We start from the raw sequence: 21,833 nt of genomic DNA on the forward strand, positions 1-21,833 counted from the left end.
ATGAGGCTGGAGGCCGCAGCCAGGATGGATTTGTTCAGGAAGCTGTGGAGGGCGAGGAAGCTGATCGTTGTGGTGTTCATCCCTCTGTCCCTGCTTCCCTTACCGCTCATCCATCCCACCAGCGTGAGTAAAACAATCATTAATAATAATGGTGCATTTTATCATTGTAAGCAAAGAAGGTGAACGTCCTCCAGAAGGGCACAGTTTTCAAAATAAGAGCAGGTACAAGTTAATGGTAGAATATCTAACAAAATAAGACAATCTACTACTCTACTTGTCACTGAAATATCACTGTACTGTTGGAATCACATATTCTAAGTGTAACAGACTATTTAAAGAATATTTTTCCATAGATTTTGGCAAATACAAAATCACTAGAATTAGTTTCTAAACTTTTATAAGTATATAACTGGAGATGGAGGCTCTAGTGTTCAAGAAAGATGTACAGACCATACACACAGAGGAAGTTACAACAGTGACGAGCTATGCTAATTTATTAAATATTCTGTAGTAGTCAATAAATACCTAGTGAACATCCGATACAGCAGTAAACAAACCATCCAGATGATCTGTTGTCCCTCCTCCTGGTTTGCTGCTAAGGTCCGCAGTGTCCTGATGGTCCTGTGTGTGACTGATTGTGTGTGCGTGTGCGTGAGAGAGAGAGGGGGGCAGAGGGAATCAATCAAAAGGCACACTGTCCTCCGTTTTGATGAATACTCATCTCGAGCTGTCCCGATCATCAGCTGAGCCTTGTGTGTGTGGAGAGGAGACGTCGCGACATGTTGATGAGATGCTGGCGATCGGGGTTGTTGTGAAAGAGCAGAGGGTCGACCAGAGAGAGGGAGCAGCTTGATACTCGGGCAGCCGTTTTGTTTCATTCAAAAGTGAAATGGCACACTGCACAATGCAATTTGCCAAGACACAAAGGTGTTGCTTGCATGTAAGGCTAAAAGATGTGTAAGGTTTTGTTGCAGTGTGGTACTGCGGGAACATAAACTTCACTGCGGTTTGAAAGTTTTTTGAGTTGCTCTGTTTTTAAGTAGGATTTTGAAATGAGCCCCGTGTTGCCGAGGCTCAAACCTGGGTGATTTGTCTGATTTGCAAACCTCTTGTCAACACGCTTTCATGCCAGATTCCATGATATCCAGTGAGGCATGCTTTTTGTTGAGAACAGCTTGACTTGAGATTAGGATATCCGGCTCTGGGGCTAGTAAAAGACTGTGACAAGAAGCAGACTTCCAGCTTGAAATTGTCCAGAATGGTTTTTGTAATATTCATAATATAGTTATGGTCAGTTTTGTGTCGTTCACATGTTGCCTTGGCATTGAAGTCCCAGTTCTAAGGATTTTTTTCTCTGAAAATCAATCACTAATTCACAAACATGTTCATTCATGTAGTATGATATTGTTTGAACTGATTTAAATGAACAGACCCCCCCCCCCGACAGATGTGTTTGTTCGTGTATCCCATCCTGATAAATAACAATGCGGTCACGTTGTTAATATTAACACTCAGCCATATCGTGTTTCAGCATTTGCCAAGTAAGCTCCAAAGCACACGGCGTTTCTTATCACACCGTTCATATTCAGCTGCTCTCGCAAGGTGTCCGCCAGCCAATCAGAGTCGGGGGGGCCAGGAGCCTTGCTTGTTATGTCAGTGGCGGCGGATGTTTGGCATGAGCGAGGGGCGCAGGATGAGGCCAAGAAAGAACAAAAGAACAAAAACTTCACTACAAAGAACAAGAAAAAAAACCCCAAAACAATCCAAGCAATTAAATTATATAATCTACCTACCGCCATGCTGGATTTTGGCCCCCACGTGGCTTCTTTACGACACCAGGGACCCCAGACCGTGTCAGGAATGTGACAGGGGTTCAGAGTGACACCGTGTGTGTGTGTGCTTGGAGTGGTACTGTGTCCAGCTGTAGCAGAACAGAACAGAACAGAACATCTGTAGGATGCAGTCAGACGAGGTCAGAGAGAAAGATGGAGAACAGAGGCGGAGAGGCAGAACCGGCGGCTGACGTGCTCCGTGCCCATTGGCTTGTCCTGTTTCACACCCTCATAGAAATCACGGCTCGCACAATCCAGGAAACTATAAACATACGCACAAAGAAAGTCCACCACTTTGGTCCAGACTGATATTTGTCAGTGAACCCTTGTAATCAGGTCAAAATTTACTGTAAAAAAAGCCCAACAGTTAACTTGTGTTAAATTCCAAAAAGGAAGTTAGCACGCTGGCGTTAGCGTCAGCTCAAATCAATGCTGTGCCAAAGTAAAGCGTCACTTCTACCACTCAGAACTCACTTCACAAATTGCATTACGGTGCCTTCAATGTGAACTCGGAAATTCCAGAACAGATGTTTATAGATGAGCGTATAATGTTTTAATGTGCTCTACTCTCATGTAGAGACGTTTGTATCACCAACTTATATTCATGTCTTTATAAGTTGCAATCAAAAACTCTAAACCTTCCAAATTTTAGTATTTAATACACATTTTTTTTTATCAATACAGATAATATGTTACCTATATACCATTACCGTGTGGAGGCTGGTTGCAAACTGCTATTGCTACTCTTGCATTTATTGTGTCTTATTCCCCCGAAAAATAAACTTTAATATGAAGTGTCGCTGGTTTGATGTCCATGAGCATGTGTGTCCATTTAAGGCCTCACAAGCATTTGCCACTATTAAAAAAGCAGGTTTTGTACGGGTATTTGGATCGTGTCAGTGTCTGTGTAGGCACATGCGTGTTATCTATCAGACTGTTTAGCCCTCTGTTGATTGGTTCAGTTGGTTTTCAGGCTTCAGCTGTAACATAATCTGTCTCTAACCCTCTCTTTGTTTTTTTAATCTAAATATCCAATGTCCATTTCCTGTGTCGTCCAAGGAAAACAGTTGGTTAATGAGACAATCAATGGGCTTCTGTTACGTGTTTAGAGAAAAACCGGCCGGTCAGCTGTAAAGCTCTGATGGTGTGAAGAAAAACGTGCTTCTCGTGTGAATAAAGGTTTTAGGTCACAGAGATAAACCGGATGCTCACGCTGACATCTGGCTCTACCACAGGAAAAAAAAAAAAATGATGTGATTAACTACATCAGACATGTGCCAGTCGGATACACATTTAGACAGAGACGCAGAACACTTTTAGAATCAAAATGAGCCTCTAAATAAGACAACCAACAGTCTGAATGAAACTTTTAGTTCCTTTACAAAAGTTCTTGGAACTAAAATTCTGGGTACTTTGGAAACGTGACTTTAAGTTAAAAGATGTCATGTAACTTAATTGTTATACGGAAAGCCTTAGGGTGCTGTTCACATTGACACCCTGAATCTGTTCATATGCAGAACTCTGGTACATGAACCACAGAACAGCATCAGATTATTTTGTCCTGATTGCCCTGTGAACATGAACTGAATCCGGTTTCCGGTAACTGCTGATCAGTCCTCTATAGTAGCTTGGGGCAATTTCAGCTCATTCCTCAGTACAGAAGTGCTTCAGTTCTGAGATGTTCTGTTGGGTGAAGTTCAGCACTTTGACCTGGCCATTCCAGAACATTAGCCATTATAGATTCTAGAACAACTTCTGTGCTTGGGGTTGTTGTCTTCCTGCATCACCCAGTTTCTCTTAAGACTAAGCTCACAGACACATGTCCTGACATTTTCTTTTAGAATTCGCTGGTATAATTCAGAATTCATTGGTCCGTCAGTGATGGCATGCGGTCTTGGCTCAGATGCAGCAAAGCAAACAAGGACATTACAACCTCCTGTTTGATGGACTGGATAAAGTTCTGTTGCTGGAATGCAGTGTTGTTTTGTCTCCAAACATTATGCCTCTATTTTAACATTTAAACTAAATAATTGTACTTTGGTTTCATCCATCCACACAACATTTCCCCCATAGTCATCTGGCTTGTCCATAGCGAACTGTAGATGGGCAGAAATGTTCTTTTCGGAGAGCAGTGGCTTTGTCCTTGTCACTCTGCCATGCACACCGTGGCTAACATGGAACATTAACATTAGCCAATGTGAGAGAGGCCTTTAGCTTCTCAGAAGTTACCCTGGGTTCCTTTGTGAGTCGTCTTAAATCTCCTCCATTTGTGTGTCCGACTGTGGGTTTGTGGATTCCAGGCTCTCTACAGATGGTTTTGTTACCTCTTCCAGCCTGATGAACAACAACAACAACAACTCGTTTTCTCAGGTCCTCAGAAAGCTTCTTTTTCCTGTCATCATACACATCTATAAACATGTGTTGTGAAGATCAAACTGCAGCAAATCCCTGAATTTCCAAACTAAACGGCACCTAAGTCTAATTACAGCGATTAAAAACACATCTGAACAGATGGACTTAAATCTGTCTTTGAAATGAACTCCTAGAGGACTTACTTTTCCACCTCACAGATATGTAATATTGGCACATTTTCTGGAATAACCAAATACACAAGTATAATATTTCCAGTTTTTCCCATTGGGTTCTCTTTGTCTACTTTCAGGACAGGAAAATCTGCTGATGTTTTGAGTAATTTTCATGCAGAAATGTATGCAGGAGATCATCAGGTCAAAACTGCTCCATCTGCAACAACAACACAACAAACATGATCAGTTCCTGTTTCGCACAGGTAGACATGTGTCATCAAAGCTCTGCTTAGCGCAAGTTCTCCTCACTGTCAAACTGTAATTATTACCATTAGCCTCAGTTGAGCCTATACACATCCAGTAAACATAAAGCGGTGTTTGCCAACACTGTGCTGCATTTCCTCATGAAGGATCAGCCTTAACCATTGAAACATATTGCTCTGGCAGTAGTAGTCCAAAAAGTAGGATTCCAACAACTAGCATTAATTGATGATGCTAATAAAGCCATTATATCAGTTTTGCGTTTATCAGAAAATAATAAAAAAAAAAACCCTCTGGGGTCATTATAAAAGATGTATTGCAGTTTCTGAAATGTGCAGCTAAATGCGCAGGACTGCTGAATAATTTAGAACTTTGATTATACATTTTTCATCTGCAGCATTGCGTTTAATGAGCGCATTTGTCTTTATATTTCGTGCGTGTAGTGATGCAAACTGCGGGTTCAGTTTTGTTGGTAGGACAGGGGAAGTGACAGGAAAGATGTGATTGTTCCGGTAGGCTCCACTACGGCTTGAACTTCTAAGCCTTTGCAGCAGTGCAAATGGAGTGCAGCCTGCTGGGACGCACACACACATGCAGTCGCACACCAGCTTGTTTCACCTCAGGCTCTCCGGCATCACATTCTTTTCCAGCCTCACAAAAAGTGAAGTGACCTTTCTCCTAGATTTAAAAAAAATATATAATAATCCTCACAGCAGATGTTGTCTCTTTCCTAAAAATCAAGAGTCATCATCTGAGGACGCATCTTGTCTAGAATTGTTTAACCTGGGTTTTTCCTCACACAGAAACCCACCTCAAAAACCACCTCATTTCAAACAGTCAGCCCTCCCTCAGAGTAACAGCCTGTATTGACGTCTGCCCCTTGACACGTCCCAGCATAAAGTCGGACTATCGCACAGGTCATGGCGAATCGGCTTCAACTTGCAAAACCAGAACAAATGAAAAAAACAAAACAGAGATGAAGGTTTGAGGATCAGATTGAAGCTGCGGTCTTTGTGTGGCAACTGCCCTCTGATAAACGAAGACCAATAATCAATGATGAAGGACTGCTGATCTGTCTCTTTTTTATCTGTCCATTTGTTCTCTCTCTTCTCAAAGCTCCTCTCTTTTCCTCTTGACATTCCTGTCAGAGAGATCGACAGGTCAGCAGTCCAACGTTTTGATTGTCTTTAATCCTGTTATCAGGCCTCTTGTGCTTCCTCAGTGTGAAGTTGTGTTTGACGCTGAAAGGTCACAGGAAGGCAAGCAGCTAAAGAGAAAAACACTTTGTAAATCACATTTTCTCCCTTGTGTGTCTTCCCTTGGGATTTCAATTGTTGTAATGTTTTCTTGGTGAGGCCCTCTCTGATTATGGACCCAAACACCTTGTTATGTTCTCGGCCTGATCCAGCGACAGGGCCTAATGCCTGGAAATGCCTCTTTCCTCTTGCCAGGTTAAGTCCGTAGGAAAGTATCCAAAAAAGGATTGCAGGCTGTGGCTTAAGAGTGACAACCTGTGAAAGGCCAACCGCTGCCAAGCCGCAGCTAACTTTTGTTATCTTGATTAAACGTCTAATTAAATTCAGCCTGGATCTCGTGTTTTGGCGCACGCCACCGTGGCCTGTGCAGGTGCCGCGCAGTTGAGCTCCGGGATCTGATCCACAAGACACTGAACAACACTGCGTGTTGTGACAGACGTTATTGTTATGTTTCAGATCTAAAGATGTGGATCTGCCTAACTTAAATCAGCCAGCTCTTGTGCCTGTATCCCAGTGCAGTTTTTCTTTGGGTACTCACTCTAGTGATGACAAATGAGAGAAGGAAGGTTTTATATCCTTAGAGAGGTGAAGTCATCACCTGGATAAGTCCGATATGTTAGATTTTTAGACATTTTTTGAGTTTAAAAAAGCAGATAACAATATATCGCCCCATAATGTTTTTTTATTTTCTCACATACAGTCACATAATGTGTACTGACAATTTTGATTTGAATAACACTTAAAAAAAAAATTACATTCAAGATACTATTATAAATTTTGCAATTTAAAAGTTCTTGTCAATGCTCCCTGGTGGACATCTATGCATTTGCATCCCCAAACCTTGATCCTTCCACCACCATGCTACACAGTTGGTATGAGGTTCTTATAAAGCTCTGGTCACTTCCCATGCATGACAGATGTGTGCAACATCTTCCTCATTTAAGACTTTTGCATTACATACCAGTGGTAACGGTCTGACATCAAGAGTTTCCTACATATCTTGTGATAAAGTTTGGGGTTTTTTGCATTAAAAAGCCTAACCTGGCGTGAGACAGTTGTTAGCCACTAAGTTCTCAACAGTGCTCAATCACTCCACAAAGCCCGCCTAAACAATTTGATTGGCCCAGCAGATCTTTGCCAGAGCATGATCAGTTCTCAACGGCGTGACTCCAGGACAGCTATCCCCCACAAAAATGTTTTGGTCGGGGGAAATTCAGGCTAGCTTAAAGGCTACAAACAGCCAGCTCTTGGGCTAATTTTTTAGCGGCCAATCCAAGGCAAAGTGTAAGTCTTTTAAAATCTTTTCTACTTTATTTCCGATTTATTTTATTGTTTCAACTCCCTTGCCAGACTCTTACACATCCACAACATTTTTCATGAAGACCTTAGAGACTCTTTCGATCTTGGGATGATGGCACATCCCCTGTCAGTCCACATGTCCTTTTTGGATCCGACTGTTCCTGCTCATTTTTATAATTTCCCAGATCCGTATAAACCTTGTTTTTATATTAGTGGCTTCATGGGGAGGGAGGTCATAATTCACACACCTTTTATCTCAACACTCCACATAATGAGTACATATATGATATTAACTGCAGAGATGCAGTAAGCTTAAAGTGTTTCTCTGTAACACTAAGAAGGTGATTTATGGAGTGATTGATTTCTGCAGAGTCCATGGTTTGCTGAGAGGCTTGAACAGGTCTGAACATGCTTCATGCTGGAGCCCTGTGCCTAATTCCTCCCCCCTCTGGGTTTATTAATTTGAGATTAACTGACCTGTTACTGGCAAGATGTTACACTGAATGTTCTTACGTAAAAGAGCTACAAGCTCACGCAGCATGTGACCACGGTAGGAACTGCTTATGTTTAATACTAATGGGGGGGGGGGGGCAACACAAAACAAAGCACTATCCGAGTCTTACATCAAAAACCCTTGGAAAGTTTTGAATTAGCGAACAATAATATTCTGCGACTCTCAGCTCTGAAAGGTTAATGAAAGTCGAGGTAATTTTCAGAAGGTCTTAACGCATGTCACGAGATTCTTCTTGAGTTTTTGAGGTTGGAGTGCCTGTCACTAAGCCAGCCGGTGTTGCAACAGGGCTACATGACGATATTATATAACCATAACCAGATTAATGCAGCATCGGTGTGTATGTTTTAGCATGTGTGTGTGTAGCCCAGTTGGATACCACACTGCCTCAACAACAATAAAGTCCACAGGGTGAACACACACCGTAGTACTCTGAATAACAATTTTAATATGACAAAATATATACATACATATTGCTATGTTAAAAACACTGACACAGTTATTATGTAGGCCTAATCACGCATGCTTTGCTTTCTGTGCTTTCTGCTATGTGGAAGTTTACGTAGGTTTGTGTTTTCTTGGTTGCAGGAGGCATGTTGCGCTTATGTGCTGATGGTGACGGCGGTCTACTGGGTCTCCGAGGCGGTTCCTTTGGGAGCTGCCGCTCTGGTCCCGGCCTTCCTCTACCCGCTCTTTGGAGTGCTCAAGTCCAGCGAGGTGAGTCGGCCTACCTGTATGTCTTTTTAGGTGACTATCTGGTCGGCGGTTCACTTCTCAGAGGTTGAAATAATCTCCATATAAACTCTAAGAGAGCAAAAGAACCGAAAACTATGAAGCTGCGGTATAGTACTAACTAGTACTAGCTTGGACTAAGTGTCAGATAGCCAGTTCTTCACGCATTTTCTTTTCTTTACTTATTTTTCTTTCGGAACAATGTTCATTTTTCAAATTGGCTAGCAGTGCTAGCATACTCCATTTGAAAATTTGGCCCAGTTTCCTACATTAGAAACATTAGCTAATGCACATATTACCATCATTAGCTAATATACACATTAGCAACATTATCTAATGTACACATTTGCAACAACAAACAAACCCCTTCGTTTCACCACATTACCCCCGTACTCCAGCATCTCCACTGGCTCCCAGTCAAATCCAGGATTGACTTCAAGATTCTTCTCCACACCTTCAAGGCCATACATAACCTCGCCCCTCCTTATCTCTCTGATCTCCTCCACATTGTCACCCCCTCCCGCTCCCTCAGATCCTCCTCCTCTATCCACCTCTCTGTGCCCTCAGCCCGCCTCAGTACCATGGGGAGCAGAGCCTTCAGCTGCTCCCCAACTCTGGAACTCACTCCCACCGGACATCCGAAACATCGACTCTTTCCCTATCTTCAAATCCAGACTCAAAACCCACCTGTTCCAGAAAGCTTACTCCCCGTGACTGCACTGTTCCATTTTTTATTTATTTTTTTCTGCTCTGTCTTGTTTTGTGTCCTTGTGTTTTGTAAAGTGTCCTTGTGTGTCTTGAAAGGTGCTCATAAATTAAATGTATTCTTATTATTATTAACAGCTAATGTACATATTAGCAACATTAGCAAATATACACGTAAGCAACATTAGCTAATGTACGCATTAGCAACATTAGCCAATGTACACATTTGGAACAATGGCTAATGTCCTGTACATATTAGCTACATTAGCTAATATACGCATTAGCAACATTAGCTAATGTACATTGTAAGTTATTTTCTCTTATTGAGAAGACAAAGATAGGTCATTTATACCGTAGACACTTGGAGTTTGAAGTGACAAGGACTCTGCCTAAGTATTATAGTGTGTAATGCCTTGTGCCTCCTGAAGAGAATGCAGTGCGGGGAAACGGCAGCAGACATTTAGTTCTGACAGTGTGTTACAGTTCTGGTAGTAAAAGTCAGTTTATCAGAAAGAACGAGTGTCCTAAACTCCACTGAGTATTTGTGAATAATTTGGGACAACTTGCACGTTTCTCAGATGTATATAATATTCCATGTTTTACAATAAAGTGTAACTACTAGCACTATATGACTAGAATGACTGATACTCCTCTTTTACACCAATAACACAGTTTCCTCCACAATAAGCTCACCTTCCTCTTCTTCGCCGTTTCTTATTAGCATTACATAAAAAGTGAGCTGTGGACCTCATGTGACCAAATCGCATTGACAAACGGTGACAAAGCTGCCTTTTAACACCACGGTAAGCCGCTTGCCATGGTTCTCCATAACTATGCCAGCAGAGAGCTTTATGCAACATTTTCAGTCTATTACGGTACTCTCAGTTTCCCCTAAACTCCTCCGCTTTTCCATCGCGTGCTTGAGCGCCGCTAATCTTCGTCTGTTGCCACCCGCTGTGCGAGTCCACACACTGTAAGTGTTGGAACAGCAGCAATAAAAAAAAAAAATGTAGGCCCTTATTTTTCTCCTGAGATCAAACATAATGTTGAAACTGGACATGGTATCAAACTGAGCATCATTAACTAAAATGCTAGAAGCTGCAGAGGGTAGTGTGCATATTTTATGTGCATATTGCAGCAGTTATTATGAGCCCGTGTCTAACCGCCACACTTCACATTAGTCATCACGGAGAATTTTAATATTTTAATCCTTTCTTTTACTAATTCTTTTAAGCAGTTGGCAACCATGGTTCTGATTATAAAGCAGCTGCTAGTGCTATTCTGTTTTTTTAAATTTGGGTTTAAATGCATCGCAACAGTCCAGGAAGTTACTCTGCATACTCTCTAGATTTTCTTCCTTAAAGTTTCTCTATTTGGGATTATGCTTTCCTTAATTTGAGAGCTAACTGTGTAGAGAGACAAATATAGCATGCAGCAAAGGTCCCTATCTGCAATCGAACTATGATAATTCATAGTACATTAATGCCCATCTTAACCAGTAGTCCTTCCAGATGCGCCGTGTAGTTCTGTACCTGAGATAGGTACGCAGACATGACAGAGAACGATGCAGTTGTGTGTCAACCACTCCAGCTGGGGAACATGCAGCACATTTTAGGTGAGAGGTGAGGCGAAGCTGGCTTATACAATGCTGCAATGCCGTGAACCCTACGGGTGGGAAGTAGAGCTGATTAAGAAGAACAAATGGTAAACTGTAAGTGTTTATCCAAGCGAGGGAGGGAGGAGTGGGTGGAAGGAGGAAAAAGCAAGAAAAGGTCCCGTTTTCCTAGATGGAATTATGCGCCGTCATCAGTTTCATAAAGCCGTTTTGGTATTGTCTGTGTGTGTGTGTATTAAGGTGGCAGCAGAGTACTGTAAAGACACCACGCTGCTGCTGATGGGAGTCATCTGCCTGGCAGCCTCCATAGAGAAATGGAACCTGCACAAACGCATCGCTCTGCGGATGGTGATGATTGCAGGGGCAAAGCCTGGCATGTGAGCATCACACACACACAGACTTTCACACATTTATAGTAAGCTTTGAAAATGGGAAAATATATGGAACACTGGAAAACCTTGGTTACAAAGCTCTTCATACAGTGATAAACATACAGAAATACAGTATATACACTATATTCTGATCTCTTTCTCATCCAGGCTGGTGCTGGGCTTCATGTGCTGCACGGTGTTTCTGTCCATGTGGCTCAGCAACACGTCCACCACAGCCATGGTGATGCCCATAGCCGAGGCCGTCCTGCAGCAGTTAATCTGCACCGGCCTGGCCGACACCCACAACGACTCCGAAACGGCGGAGGCCCCCGAGGATGATAGTGGTACGTCCGAATCTGTTGCTACAAGAGAAGGTCACGGAAGCCTGGGCATTAAACAGATGTTTATAGCAGCGCCAACACCAACCATTCACGTTGACAGCTATATACGGAGAATTCTCTTATTAACAGATTAACACTGAGAAAACGTTCTTTCGTTATACTGATTATGACTGTTGTTGTCTGCAGCTGTCTCGGGCAAAGAAGATAATTTGGACAAGAACCAGTTAGAGCTGCTCTATCGCAATAACAGGTATGTGTATGTCGTGTCTTACCCCCTCAGTTTTCCTCGTTGTCTTCTAATTAACAATTCCAAATATACAGTCCTTGTCACTTCAAATTCCTAAGTGTTGCCTGATGATCCAGACATTTTCTTGAACTAGGGAGTTCTACCGTGAGAACATGGTACCATACCTCAGACTAAAAGAACATGAATATGGATTTGCAAAAGGGCGGATTTGAATGTGACAATGCCATATTTTGCTTTGATCACTACAGTTAGACTGTATAAATGACCTGTTTTTGGTGAATGTTGTTCCTCTGTGTCTCCCATAAAAAGCCAAGTCACACATTTTGACCATAATTGTCTTTTCTTCTTCCAGCAACGACTGCACTAAACAGGGACCTTCTACACTAAGTGTGGTAAGATGTGTTTATTTTTTTGTGGGAGTGTGTGAAGTTGTTGGCATCACTGCAAAAAAAAAAAATTCATGCACCATTAGTGAAGAGTTCCTTTCTCTTGTTCTTGTTCTCAGGTACAGACCTCTGAGGTAAATGGTCTGGGTCTGCCTATCTCCATCCACAGAGGACACGGCAATGGACAACTGCCGCAGGTTCATAGCATGTTATTATCCAGGAGGTTAACAAGCTGTGAGGTTTCTGGAAACAGGAACGTTGGTGATTTGCATTATTTTCCTCTCTCTTTCACAGGTTGCGATTGAAATCCCAAATGTGAAGCGCATCAAAGCCAGGAGAGACTCCCAGTATCCCACCAAAAGGGACCACTTGATCTGTAAATGTCTCTCGCTCAGCATCACCTATGCAGCAACCATTGGTGGACTCATCACCATCACTGGCACATCAACCAACCTCATCTTTGCTGAGCAGTTCAACAAGTGCGTACACATGCACACACACTCATATGTATGCATGAGTTAACCCATAGCTGTACCTGACTCCTCCTAACTCAAGCTAGAGGCAGGCTGGTGATGCCTAGACAGACTGATAGCAACATGTGAAGGCACGTTGTTATAGCCTAAACGATGGATCTCACCCATGTACTGTTGTACTGAATAGATAAATTAGTTTAAAATAACCAAATGCACTCTTTGTGCAGACTGTATACATGGAGGCATTTTGTTTTTGACTTGCTTTTGGAGCCTGTCTCAAGTGGCCATTTGAGGTACTACATTTCCGCGCACATTTTTGAGCCAGGGGTTGTCACTTGTTCATAACATGCTTTAGCCGGAGTGTCCAGTGTAAACCATAGACTGAATAAAAATGGAAGGCAAATCAAGTAGAGCTCCCTCTGGTGGCTGGCTGCAGTATAGGTCATAAGCTCCACCCTCTCCATGCTTGTGGATGGGACTTGGGCCAAACTAAGACACAAAAGTACATGTCAAATTCAAGGATGGTTTCAGTCATTTTAGGCAGTTAATATAATACCGGTGAATGTTCAAGTGGACAGTTTCTGAAAAGTTTTGTTTTAGTTAGTTATTTTACACTATAGAAACAGGATGTGACATCATAATAACTACAAGTTTCTACGCCAACCGCTCCATGAAGCAGTCCTGTAGGACTGTGAGAATTGGAAAAAATAAATAAGTACAGTGTACAGTCCATAATTTCTTTCTAACTAGTGGAGGTAGAGCAGAGCACAGTATTAATCAAACGCAGAAGTGTGGGCGCGCCATGCATGGCTCCACTCTTGGACCGTACTGCACAGACTGTGGCTATAACATGGCGCTGCCCTTATCTCTTCGAAAACAGTGTCAGTTTGGCCAATGCAAGGAAGTGGGGACGCGTTCTCCGTATTTACACAGTCTATCATGGAGGCATTTTAACATGGAGAACTGTGGGGATTGACTCGCTTTTGGTGCTAGCCACAAGTGGCCATTTGAGGTACTGCACCCTGTTAGTCTTTTCAGCCAGAGGTTGTCGCATGTTCATAACGTACTTTAGTGTGTTGATACTGCACACTGTATCAACACACAACATGGCAATTATAAAGTTAGTGCGCAAAAATGCTTGAAATGAGGCGAAGAGGCTTGGAAGGTGGTTAAGCTGACACTTAATTAAGTTTAGCGAAACAGAAAAACGAGAAACTTGGCAACTTCTGGTCGTTATTTGATCTAAGCCACTGGTAAAGAAAGTGCTTCCTTGGATTTAAGGGGCCATACTCTGGATATCATACAGAATTACACCAAGAAAACTATGGAAGCAACAGTCTCAAAGCAACTTAACAAAATGTTCTGAATTAATTAGTTCAGGGCACATGCCATCTCAACTTGCAAGCATATTCACAGTTTGATTGATATTTTGGCTGCTGTGTTGGCTGGGCTGAAACGATTTGTGTTAGCTCAGTGCCCGGGGTCTGAGATCAAACTAATCAGCCTCTACAGTCCTGACAGAGCCGATTTCCTCCAGCCGCTGCTCTAAGGCAGAATGGCCTCCTTCATGTTGCAGCTTGTTGGACAAAGGTCAGGTTTTGGATTCTGAGTGTGCGGCACCAGTTGTAATCATAACAATGTGATATTACTGGGAACAATAATCAATCAGAGGGATTGGGAAAATCCCCAAAAATCTACATTTGAATTTTGAGTGAAATCACATACGTAATTTCTTGAACATCTTGAGCCTGAAGTCGCCTTCATAAGTGAAGGTAAACATGTTTGTGTGTGTGTCTGTTCAGGTCAGTCAGTCAAAATCTGCAGCAAGTCCATGCTGGAACAATAAGTCATGAACTAGACCTCACATGCTTTTGAAAAAAACACACTTGACAGCTGACTTTTGGCTGAGGTGAAAGATGAGCGTTAGGGCCTTAAATTACACTGTTAATTACACTGTTTTGGTCTTCAGTAATCTGTCTAATTTCATTCACTAGTTTGTAATTGTGTTGGTACAAGCTGGTGTTGGTATTTTGAGGAACTTTGGAAATTCTGGTGTTGAAAAGGAAGGTTCTTAAAAGATCTGGCGTTTAATTTTCTGTAGCAGCAGCCAACAAATTTGGATTTTGATAATAAGGATAAATTGTTGTAAACACCTTATTTACTTCTTAGCAAAATATCTAACCCAGTGCAATGGCAACTAATGGCAACAGGTGACTATTAATGTTGTGAACCATTGTATGTTGTTCATTTGAGGACTTTAGTTTAATCATAGACTGTATATAAATATGGACAACGTCTCCCCACTTCCTTGCATTGGCCAAGCTGACGCTGTTTTCCTGGGCCATCTTGCGACTTTGGAGCCAGAGTCTGCGCAGTAAGGTCTGAGAGTGGAGACAGACTCTCTTGCGTTTTTGCTTAATTAATACTGGGCTCTGCCCTACCTCCTAAAGCTAACTACTAACAAAATAACTAAAATGAAACTTATCCAAAAAAACTGACATGTGAACATGCATCAGCATCATATTAACTACCTAAAATGACAGGAACCATCCTTGAAAACAAAAAATTATTCAACATATATTTTAGTATTTTAGTTTGGCCCAAATCCCACCCACTAACATGGAGGGGGTGGAGCTTATGACCTATACTGCAGCCAGACACCAGGGGGAGCTCTACTTGCTTTGGCTTCACTTTCGAGGAGCTGTTCCGCCGCCCATCTTTATACAGTATATGAGTTTAATATGCTTTTGTACTGGTTAGCAGGAAATTACTCTTTTTTTATGGAAAGCAAAGTTTGTTAGGACTAAAATATCTCAGTAGCTTTTGAACTTGTCGCAATTCTTTCAGCATTCATTGACCCCACAGGGTAAACTCTTTTGAATTTGGCAACCCCCAGACGTTTTTATTATCTAGTGCAGAGGTCTTTAACCCTTTGGTGCTTCAGATGACCAATATAAATGAATGACTGGGAGACCTGGGCTTGTTTTCCTGCAACAAGATACAAACCTATCAAGGGGAGACACCCAACGTGTGTCCCTTACTGTATGTCCTGTTTATTTTACATTTAGTTTTCATGGCATTAATAGCAGAAAGACATAGACATTGTGAGGACATATTCACAAAATGGGTCACAGATCCATCAGAGCAGACAGCCGAGTTGTAATGAACTGACCCCTTACCTTTCACGAGCTTTGGCTACTTTGCTCATTAACAAATGTTAGCATGCTTACAAGGGAAATAAAAAGGAACTAGAAAGCAACTTTTCCTAAACTAAGCCCCTAATGTCTCTCTTTCTGTACGTTTCTCTTTCCAGTCGCTATCCAGAAGCAAAGGTGATCAACTTCGGCACGTGGTTCATCTTCAGCTTCCCCATCGCAATCATCATGCTGATCCTCACCTGGCTGTGGCTGCACTTCCTCTTCCTCGGCTGCAAGTGAGTGCGTCGCACAGACCTACCTGCTCTGCTAATGGTCACTGCAAGTTGTGATTACTCCTTGCCCACGTCTGCATCTTATCATTATGGACTCACGATAATCCGTCTGTCTGTACGTTTGCTCAGCCGCGGCGCCGTTAGGTGTCCTGTGGCTGCAGGTTGAAAAACTCAGGCGGAGTGTGTCAGGTCACCGTGTGGTTGATATTGTTGTTGTTGCCCATCTGTTTTCAGCTTCAGAGAGACGTGCTCGCTGAGTAAGAAACGCAAAACCAGGAGAGAGAGGCTGTCAGAGAAGAGGATCCATGAGGAATATGCCAAACTAGGGCCCATCAGGTGTGTGTGCTGTCTCTCACCAAGCTTTCTTAGCCATATATGACTGAAATTTTGTTGGACAATTCAGTTAAATCCTGTGGAGAATTTGAGACAATGTGATTGAAATGCACAGGTGTTGAAGTTGAAGTGTGTTTTAATTATTTTACATTTAATTATTTCCAGTTCCATACTACGGTTTTCAGCGGTGCATGAATAAATACATTTACAAGGCCTAATAAACATCTACATAGAATCCACATATACAGTATTGCGTGTTTCTTACTCACTCACCCAGACATGGTATTGTGTGATAGTCATGTTGTCACTAATGTAAGTGCTGCTTATCTGCTTGTGTGTGTGTTTCAGCTACCCTGAGGTTGTGACCGGTGTTTTCTTCATCTTGATGACTCTGCTGTGGTTCACCAGAGAGCCTGGCTTCGTGCCCGGCTGGACGTCTCTCTTTGAAAAGTAGGCGCTTGTAGTGCTGCAGTGCACAACCGCAAACGCTAAGACGTGTGGCTTTGCTGTTGGTGGTGCAGTTTGTCAACAACACGTACGCACCCTGTCACACGGGGAACACAAATTTAGCCCATAAGATAACTTTACATTAGACTTTGTGTACCATGGCAAATTAAAACCATTGTAGGTGTAAAACAAATACAGAGACGGGTGATATTCTGAGAACCGCATTGCTTCAGTTTGCAAAGTTGGACTGAGCTCATGACATATCAGAAATGCTGCCAGTTGCTGTGTAATGCTGTGTGTCTGCAAATTAGATTTATAAATAAGTACGTAGTCGCCATTGAAGCATCTAAAGATTGATGAATCAAGCAGATTCAAAAGAAAACAACACGCAGTACTAGTACAACACAATAGACAGAGACATCTATGGGCAATTCAAATGCGATGTGTGATGATCAGTGATGGTGATGAGGCATGAGGTTGATCCAGCCTTGTAAAGTGAAGTGAAAAAATATTTCTATCTTCTTTAATCTTGGTGGAGCTCTGCTTTCAAATTTCCAACTGAAGCTCCAGTGGGCTAATAGATGAGGTCTTGGCCTCCTAAGACAGGGATTGCAGGGTCCCATTTTCTCTGTTCCATTGCAGAGTGATGCAGCTGAAGCTGGCTGGGCCCATAACCCAGAAGTTGATGGATTGAAACCATCCTCTGCGAATCACATGGGTGAAATGTGGAGTAGTGGCTAGAGAAGCAGCGTACCTTATATGTCCATGGCTTTACCGTGCCTGGGCTACCCTATGTCCAGGCACCAGGTGCCCACTGTAGTGCGAATGAATGGATGGGATTCATTCACGCTGCAGTGAGCACATGTCCAGGCACCATGAGGGATCAATACATGGAAAAATTTGAATTGTATGACTTTGTAATCCTTGACAATATAAAAGTTTTAGCCAAAACCAAAAACACTGCAAAGTTTCCTCTCTCACTATTACCTCTCTCCCCTGAATAGAAGTAATTTAATAGGTTTACATTGTCTGTAACTGTGTGTACTTTCATCTGTCATCTTTCAGGAAGGGCTACAGGACCGATGCAACAGTGTCTGTCCTTCTGGGCTTCCTGCTCTTCCTCATCCCCGCCAGGCGACCCTTCTCTTCCTCCTCCTCCTCCTCCTCCTCCTCCAGCTGTGGAAACTCAGGTCAGGACTCATTCAGCTGCCAGTGTTCAACATGCCTTTATTACTTTTGGAGTATCTTGTCTCAGTTATTTTTATTAAACGTTAGGGTTCATTCAGTGAGACAGTAAAGGATTTACAGGTGCTATAACGTGTCGACTTTAAAAAAAGGAAAACGTTGGTTTTATCTAATAATCCCAAAGTTTGCGACAAAGCTACGTGCTCCACATCTTTTCAAGCTTGCTTCAAGGTCTCCTTGTTTTCATCCGCAGCCTGGGCAGGTTGATTTATTGCCTGTGTGCTCCAGGTTCACTGGGTCACAGGAACCTCTGCTTTAAGAGAAAATCAGTTTACCACAGTTGTGCAGTGTTTTTGAAAAACATACTTGGAAACTGACATTTCACGCTGCTCAACACAAGATGTTCTCGAGCTGACCCGTATTAGTACACTAACTTAAAAGACGCACAGATGTGGTTCAGGCATGCAAACAGTCTCTTCGCAGTTTATGATGTTTGGGCAAAATAATCAGGACAAAAGTACGTTCATTTAGTGATTTTGTAAAGTATTATGTGACACAATTGTCTGTATTTGATCCTTTAACGTGTTTTTTAAGATATTTCCTGAACAAAAAAACAAAATTGCTGTGAATTTAGTATTAATTAAACAGAATTTAGTGTGTTCTTGTGTAATTAATCCATAACTGCTTGTATTTTCACTATAGTTAGCGCTAAACTGGATGAACTTTCCTTAGAACTTGTTTGAATATGATGAACTTTAACTTGAACTGTATCCACAGAAATGTGACGCTATTAGATTAGATTACCGCCCAGCTGTTGCTGTGATATTGACATTTTTTTCTGTGTTTTTGAACCATTAGATGACGATGCAGAGCCTGACCCGCTTGCTCCCATGATCACCTGGAAGGACTTCCAGAGACTGATGCCGTGGGAGATCGTCATCCTGGTGGGAGGAGGCTACGCCCTGGCAGCTGGCTGCAAGGTACTGCGCACGTGTGTCCTTGTGTTACTGTTCTACACCAAATATCCATGTCCTTGTCATACTGCACAAGGGTCAGGAACTGTTCGCAACCGTTGTTCAGAGACTTACATTTGCATTTTATGTCTGTGCAGGTGTCGGGCCTGTCGGTGTGGATTGGCAGACAGCTGGAGCCCATGAGTGGTCTTCCTCCCTGGGCCGTCACCCTGCTTGCATGCCTGCTGGTGTCAGCGGTCACGGAGTTCGCCTCCAACCCGGCAACTCTCACCGTCTTCCTGCCCATCTTGTCAGCGCTGGTACAACACACACTCCTTCACACACTTTCAAAAACCTGGTCCTCATTATTGTAAACCTCAGAGTGGTAAATATTGTGAGCACAGCCAAAATGTGTACACAAAGTTTTTCATTGGTGTGGCCTGTTGGTGGCGCCTTTTCATCTGCCTGTAATTTGAAAGACACAGACGAGTAGAAAAAAAACGACAGACAAACTCATAGAGAAGACATTATTATATAGCTGTGTATACAAATTACATAAATGTGCCATCGGATCGGATATACTTTAGTTTTTAATATGGTAACTACATCTGCTGCGTATCACAAACACAGATCAACTGTTTGAGTGTAAAGAAAGTTAGACATCTCAAGGGGTTAATCGCCCACTGGTCACTCCTCTAAGGGTAGGAGCCCCCGTCGTACAGCAGAGTGAGCCTGAAAGATTACCCCTGTCCTGGAACGCAGGTCACCGTCACCACACAGGAGAACATTGACATGATCCATGACTTTATCTTGACAGTCCAATAACACAAAACTGACCTCTAATAGGATCCATATGATCCATGGCCGCTGGACTAAGTGTGTAAAGTGTGAAGGGTAGTGTGCTGAATATAAATGCGCTAGGTTTACTAAAAATCCTTCTATTCTTGGCCACAAACTAATCAAGCACCCCTGGTGTTATCCACAAGTAGACTTCATTTATGCCAAGTGGTATAAAAACTGCCTGTACACACGCAACAACACAATCAGTTCAAAGGCTTATGCAAGCGGTGGTCCTTGTGCTCTAACCCATGACAATATACAGTCTAAAACACTACGCTAATGTCGACTGCAACATCACACAAGTCAATTACCCGATGAAGAAGTAAAACTGGAAAAACAAAAGAGTAAAACTCTTATTCTTGCTATGTGACTTTAGGGAATAGATTGGCTTCTTTGGAAACACGCTCATTCACTTTCTTGCTGTGATTTAGAGGGGATGATTAATACCATTCTCCCGGTTGTCTACAGAAGCTGTTAGCCTAGCTTAGCACAAAGACTGAGAACAAGGGCAAATGGCTAAGTGGCTTCCCTCAAGGGGAACAGGGTGAAAGGGGAAACATTTAAAAATGACAATGACTTGTAGCTGGTTTCCTGATGATGACAATAATTCTTGTCATTTTTAACACTTCCATCTTGGATTAAACAAAGCAAAAGCATATTGTTCGTTAAGTTTAGAGTTGGTTTAGGTTGTGAACTTCGGGCGCAACCACGGTAGCTGTTTCTCCACATGTTCGGTGCTAAGCTAAGTTAGCTGAGCGCTCCAGCTTCACGTCACAAAGACACAAGAGTGATATCTAACAACTTCCTGCCACTGAGAAGGTGAATACATGCATTTCCCAAAACGTTGGAGAACCAATTCCAACTTGTCCCGTCCTTTGGAGCCGTAAGCCTCTAAGCTCATCGATAGACCCTTTTAACAGCAGCCATTCTGACATGTCAAAGCTGCATAAAGATACAGACATAGGTGATAGCTTTACTTACGGCCTCGTTCCATTTAGGTGGTAGAGGGCTCTTGTATTGTGGATGCAGACTCACTGGAATAGTGGAGACACAATGGCTGCTTCCTTTCACTGATGTTTTTCTGATTGCTAAACATGCAACAGGGAGTCGAGGGAGAGAAGGAGACACGGCACAAAGAGTGGAGATAGTTCTAGTTCTAATCACGATCTGTTGAATATGTTTTTTTGGAAACCTGACCTCTCTCCTCTCCCTCTTTCCATCCCTCCTCTCCGCCTTCCCTTTGTCTCTTTTCCCTTAATTTCTCTCTCTCTTCCCCCTCTCCGTGCTCCTTCACCCCGCGCTCCCCTATCCAGTCAGAGACTCTGCTCATCAACCCCCTCCACACTTTGATCCCGTCCACCATGTGCGTGTCATTCGGGGTCATGCTTCCAGTGGGGAACCCCCCCAACGCCATCGTCTTTAGTTACGGCCACGTGCAGATCAGCGACATGGTACGGCACACACACACACACACACACGTGCACACTCACACAAGCTCTTTCCGCACCTGCAGCATCAAAAGGCTGGAGGGCACAGCGTGTCAGATTTTCATTAACACTTTGCAAACCCAACTGATCCCCGCTGGTATTTATTTTTCTGGCCACACGAGTTTAGCTCTTCATTTATTCGTGCATCCATTGATTTTTCTTTCCCCTCTTTACCTCCAGGTGAAAGCAGGTTTCGGGGTGAACCTGATCGGTGTGGCGGTGGTCATGTTGGCCATCACCACCTGGGGAGTCCCCCTCTTCAATCTGACTGAGTTCCCAGCCTGGGCAGTGGCCAGGAACATCACCGGGAGCTTATAACCACCGATGGGCCGGGACCAGCGGTGAGAAGAGGGATGAATTGCCGACAGACGGAAGGAGAGAAAGTGTCTGTGTTGAGAGACAATAAAGAAAAAAAAACGGCCATGTGGTGTGCCAAGAGGAGAGTCTTTTGCAGAATCAGACTGAATAAACTGGCTTTAAAGGAGGAAGATGGACGGTGCCAAGGTGGAGAAGGAGCGGAGGAAGAACTGTAAACCTGTTTAGATATAAGATTTTATTTGTATTGGCCTTATGGGGTTGTCACAAGGAATGTCAAATTGTCAAA

General features: G+C 42.8%; 1 protein-coding gene across 1 annotated transcript; it reads left to right on the forward strand.

The window, feature by feature from the left end:
• Window positions 1-21,547, forward strand: slc13a4 (solute carrier family 13 member 4; the record flags this gene model as incomplete). Its single annotated transcript, XM_084573592.1, has 16 exons — window positions 1-123; window positions 8,273-8,401; window positions 10,977-11,113; window positions 11,276-11,451; window positions 11,635-11,698; window positions 12,048-12,087; window positions 12,201-12,278; window positions 12,376-12,560; window positions 15,868-15,987; window positions 16,219-16,320; window positions 16,666-16,767; window positions 17,830-17,954; window positions 18,808-18,929; window positions 19,061-19,222; window positions 21,056-21,193; window positions 21,410-21,547. 16 exons carry the CDS (start codon window positions 1-3, stop codon window positions 21,545-21,547), a joined length of 1,941 nt encoding a protein of 646 aa, XP_084429718.1.
• Between the last annotated feature and the right edge of the window lie 286 nt (window positions 21,548-21,833).

This window comes from Chelon labrosus (assembly GCF_963514085.1).
Source record: "Chelon labrosus genome assembly, chromosome: 23".
NCBI lineage: Eukaryota > Metazoa > Chordata > Actinopteri > Mugiliformes > Mugilidae > Chelon > Chelon labrosus.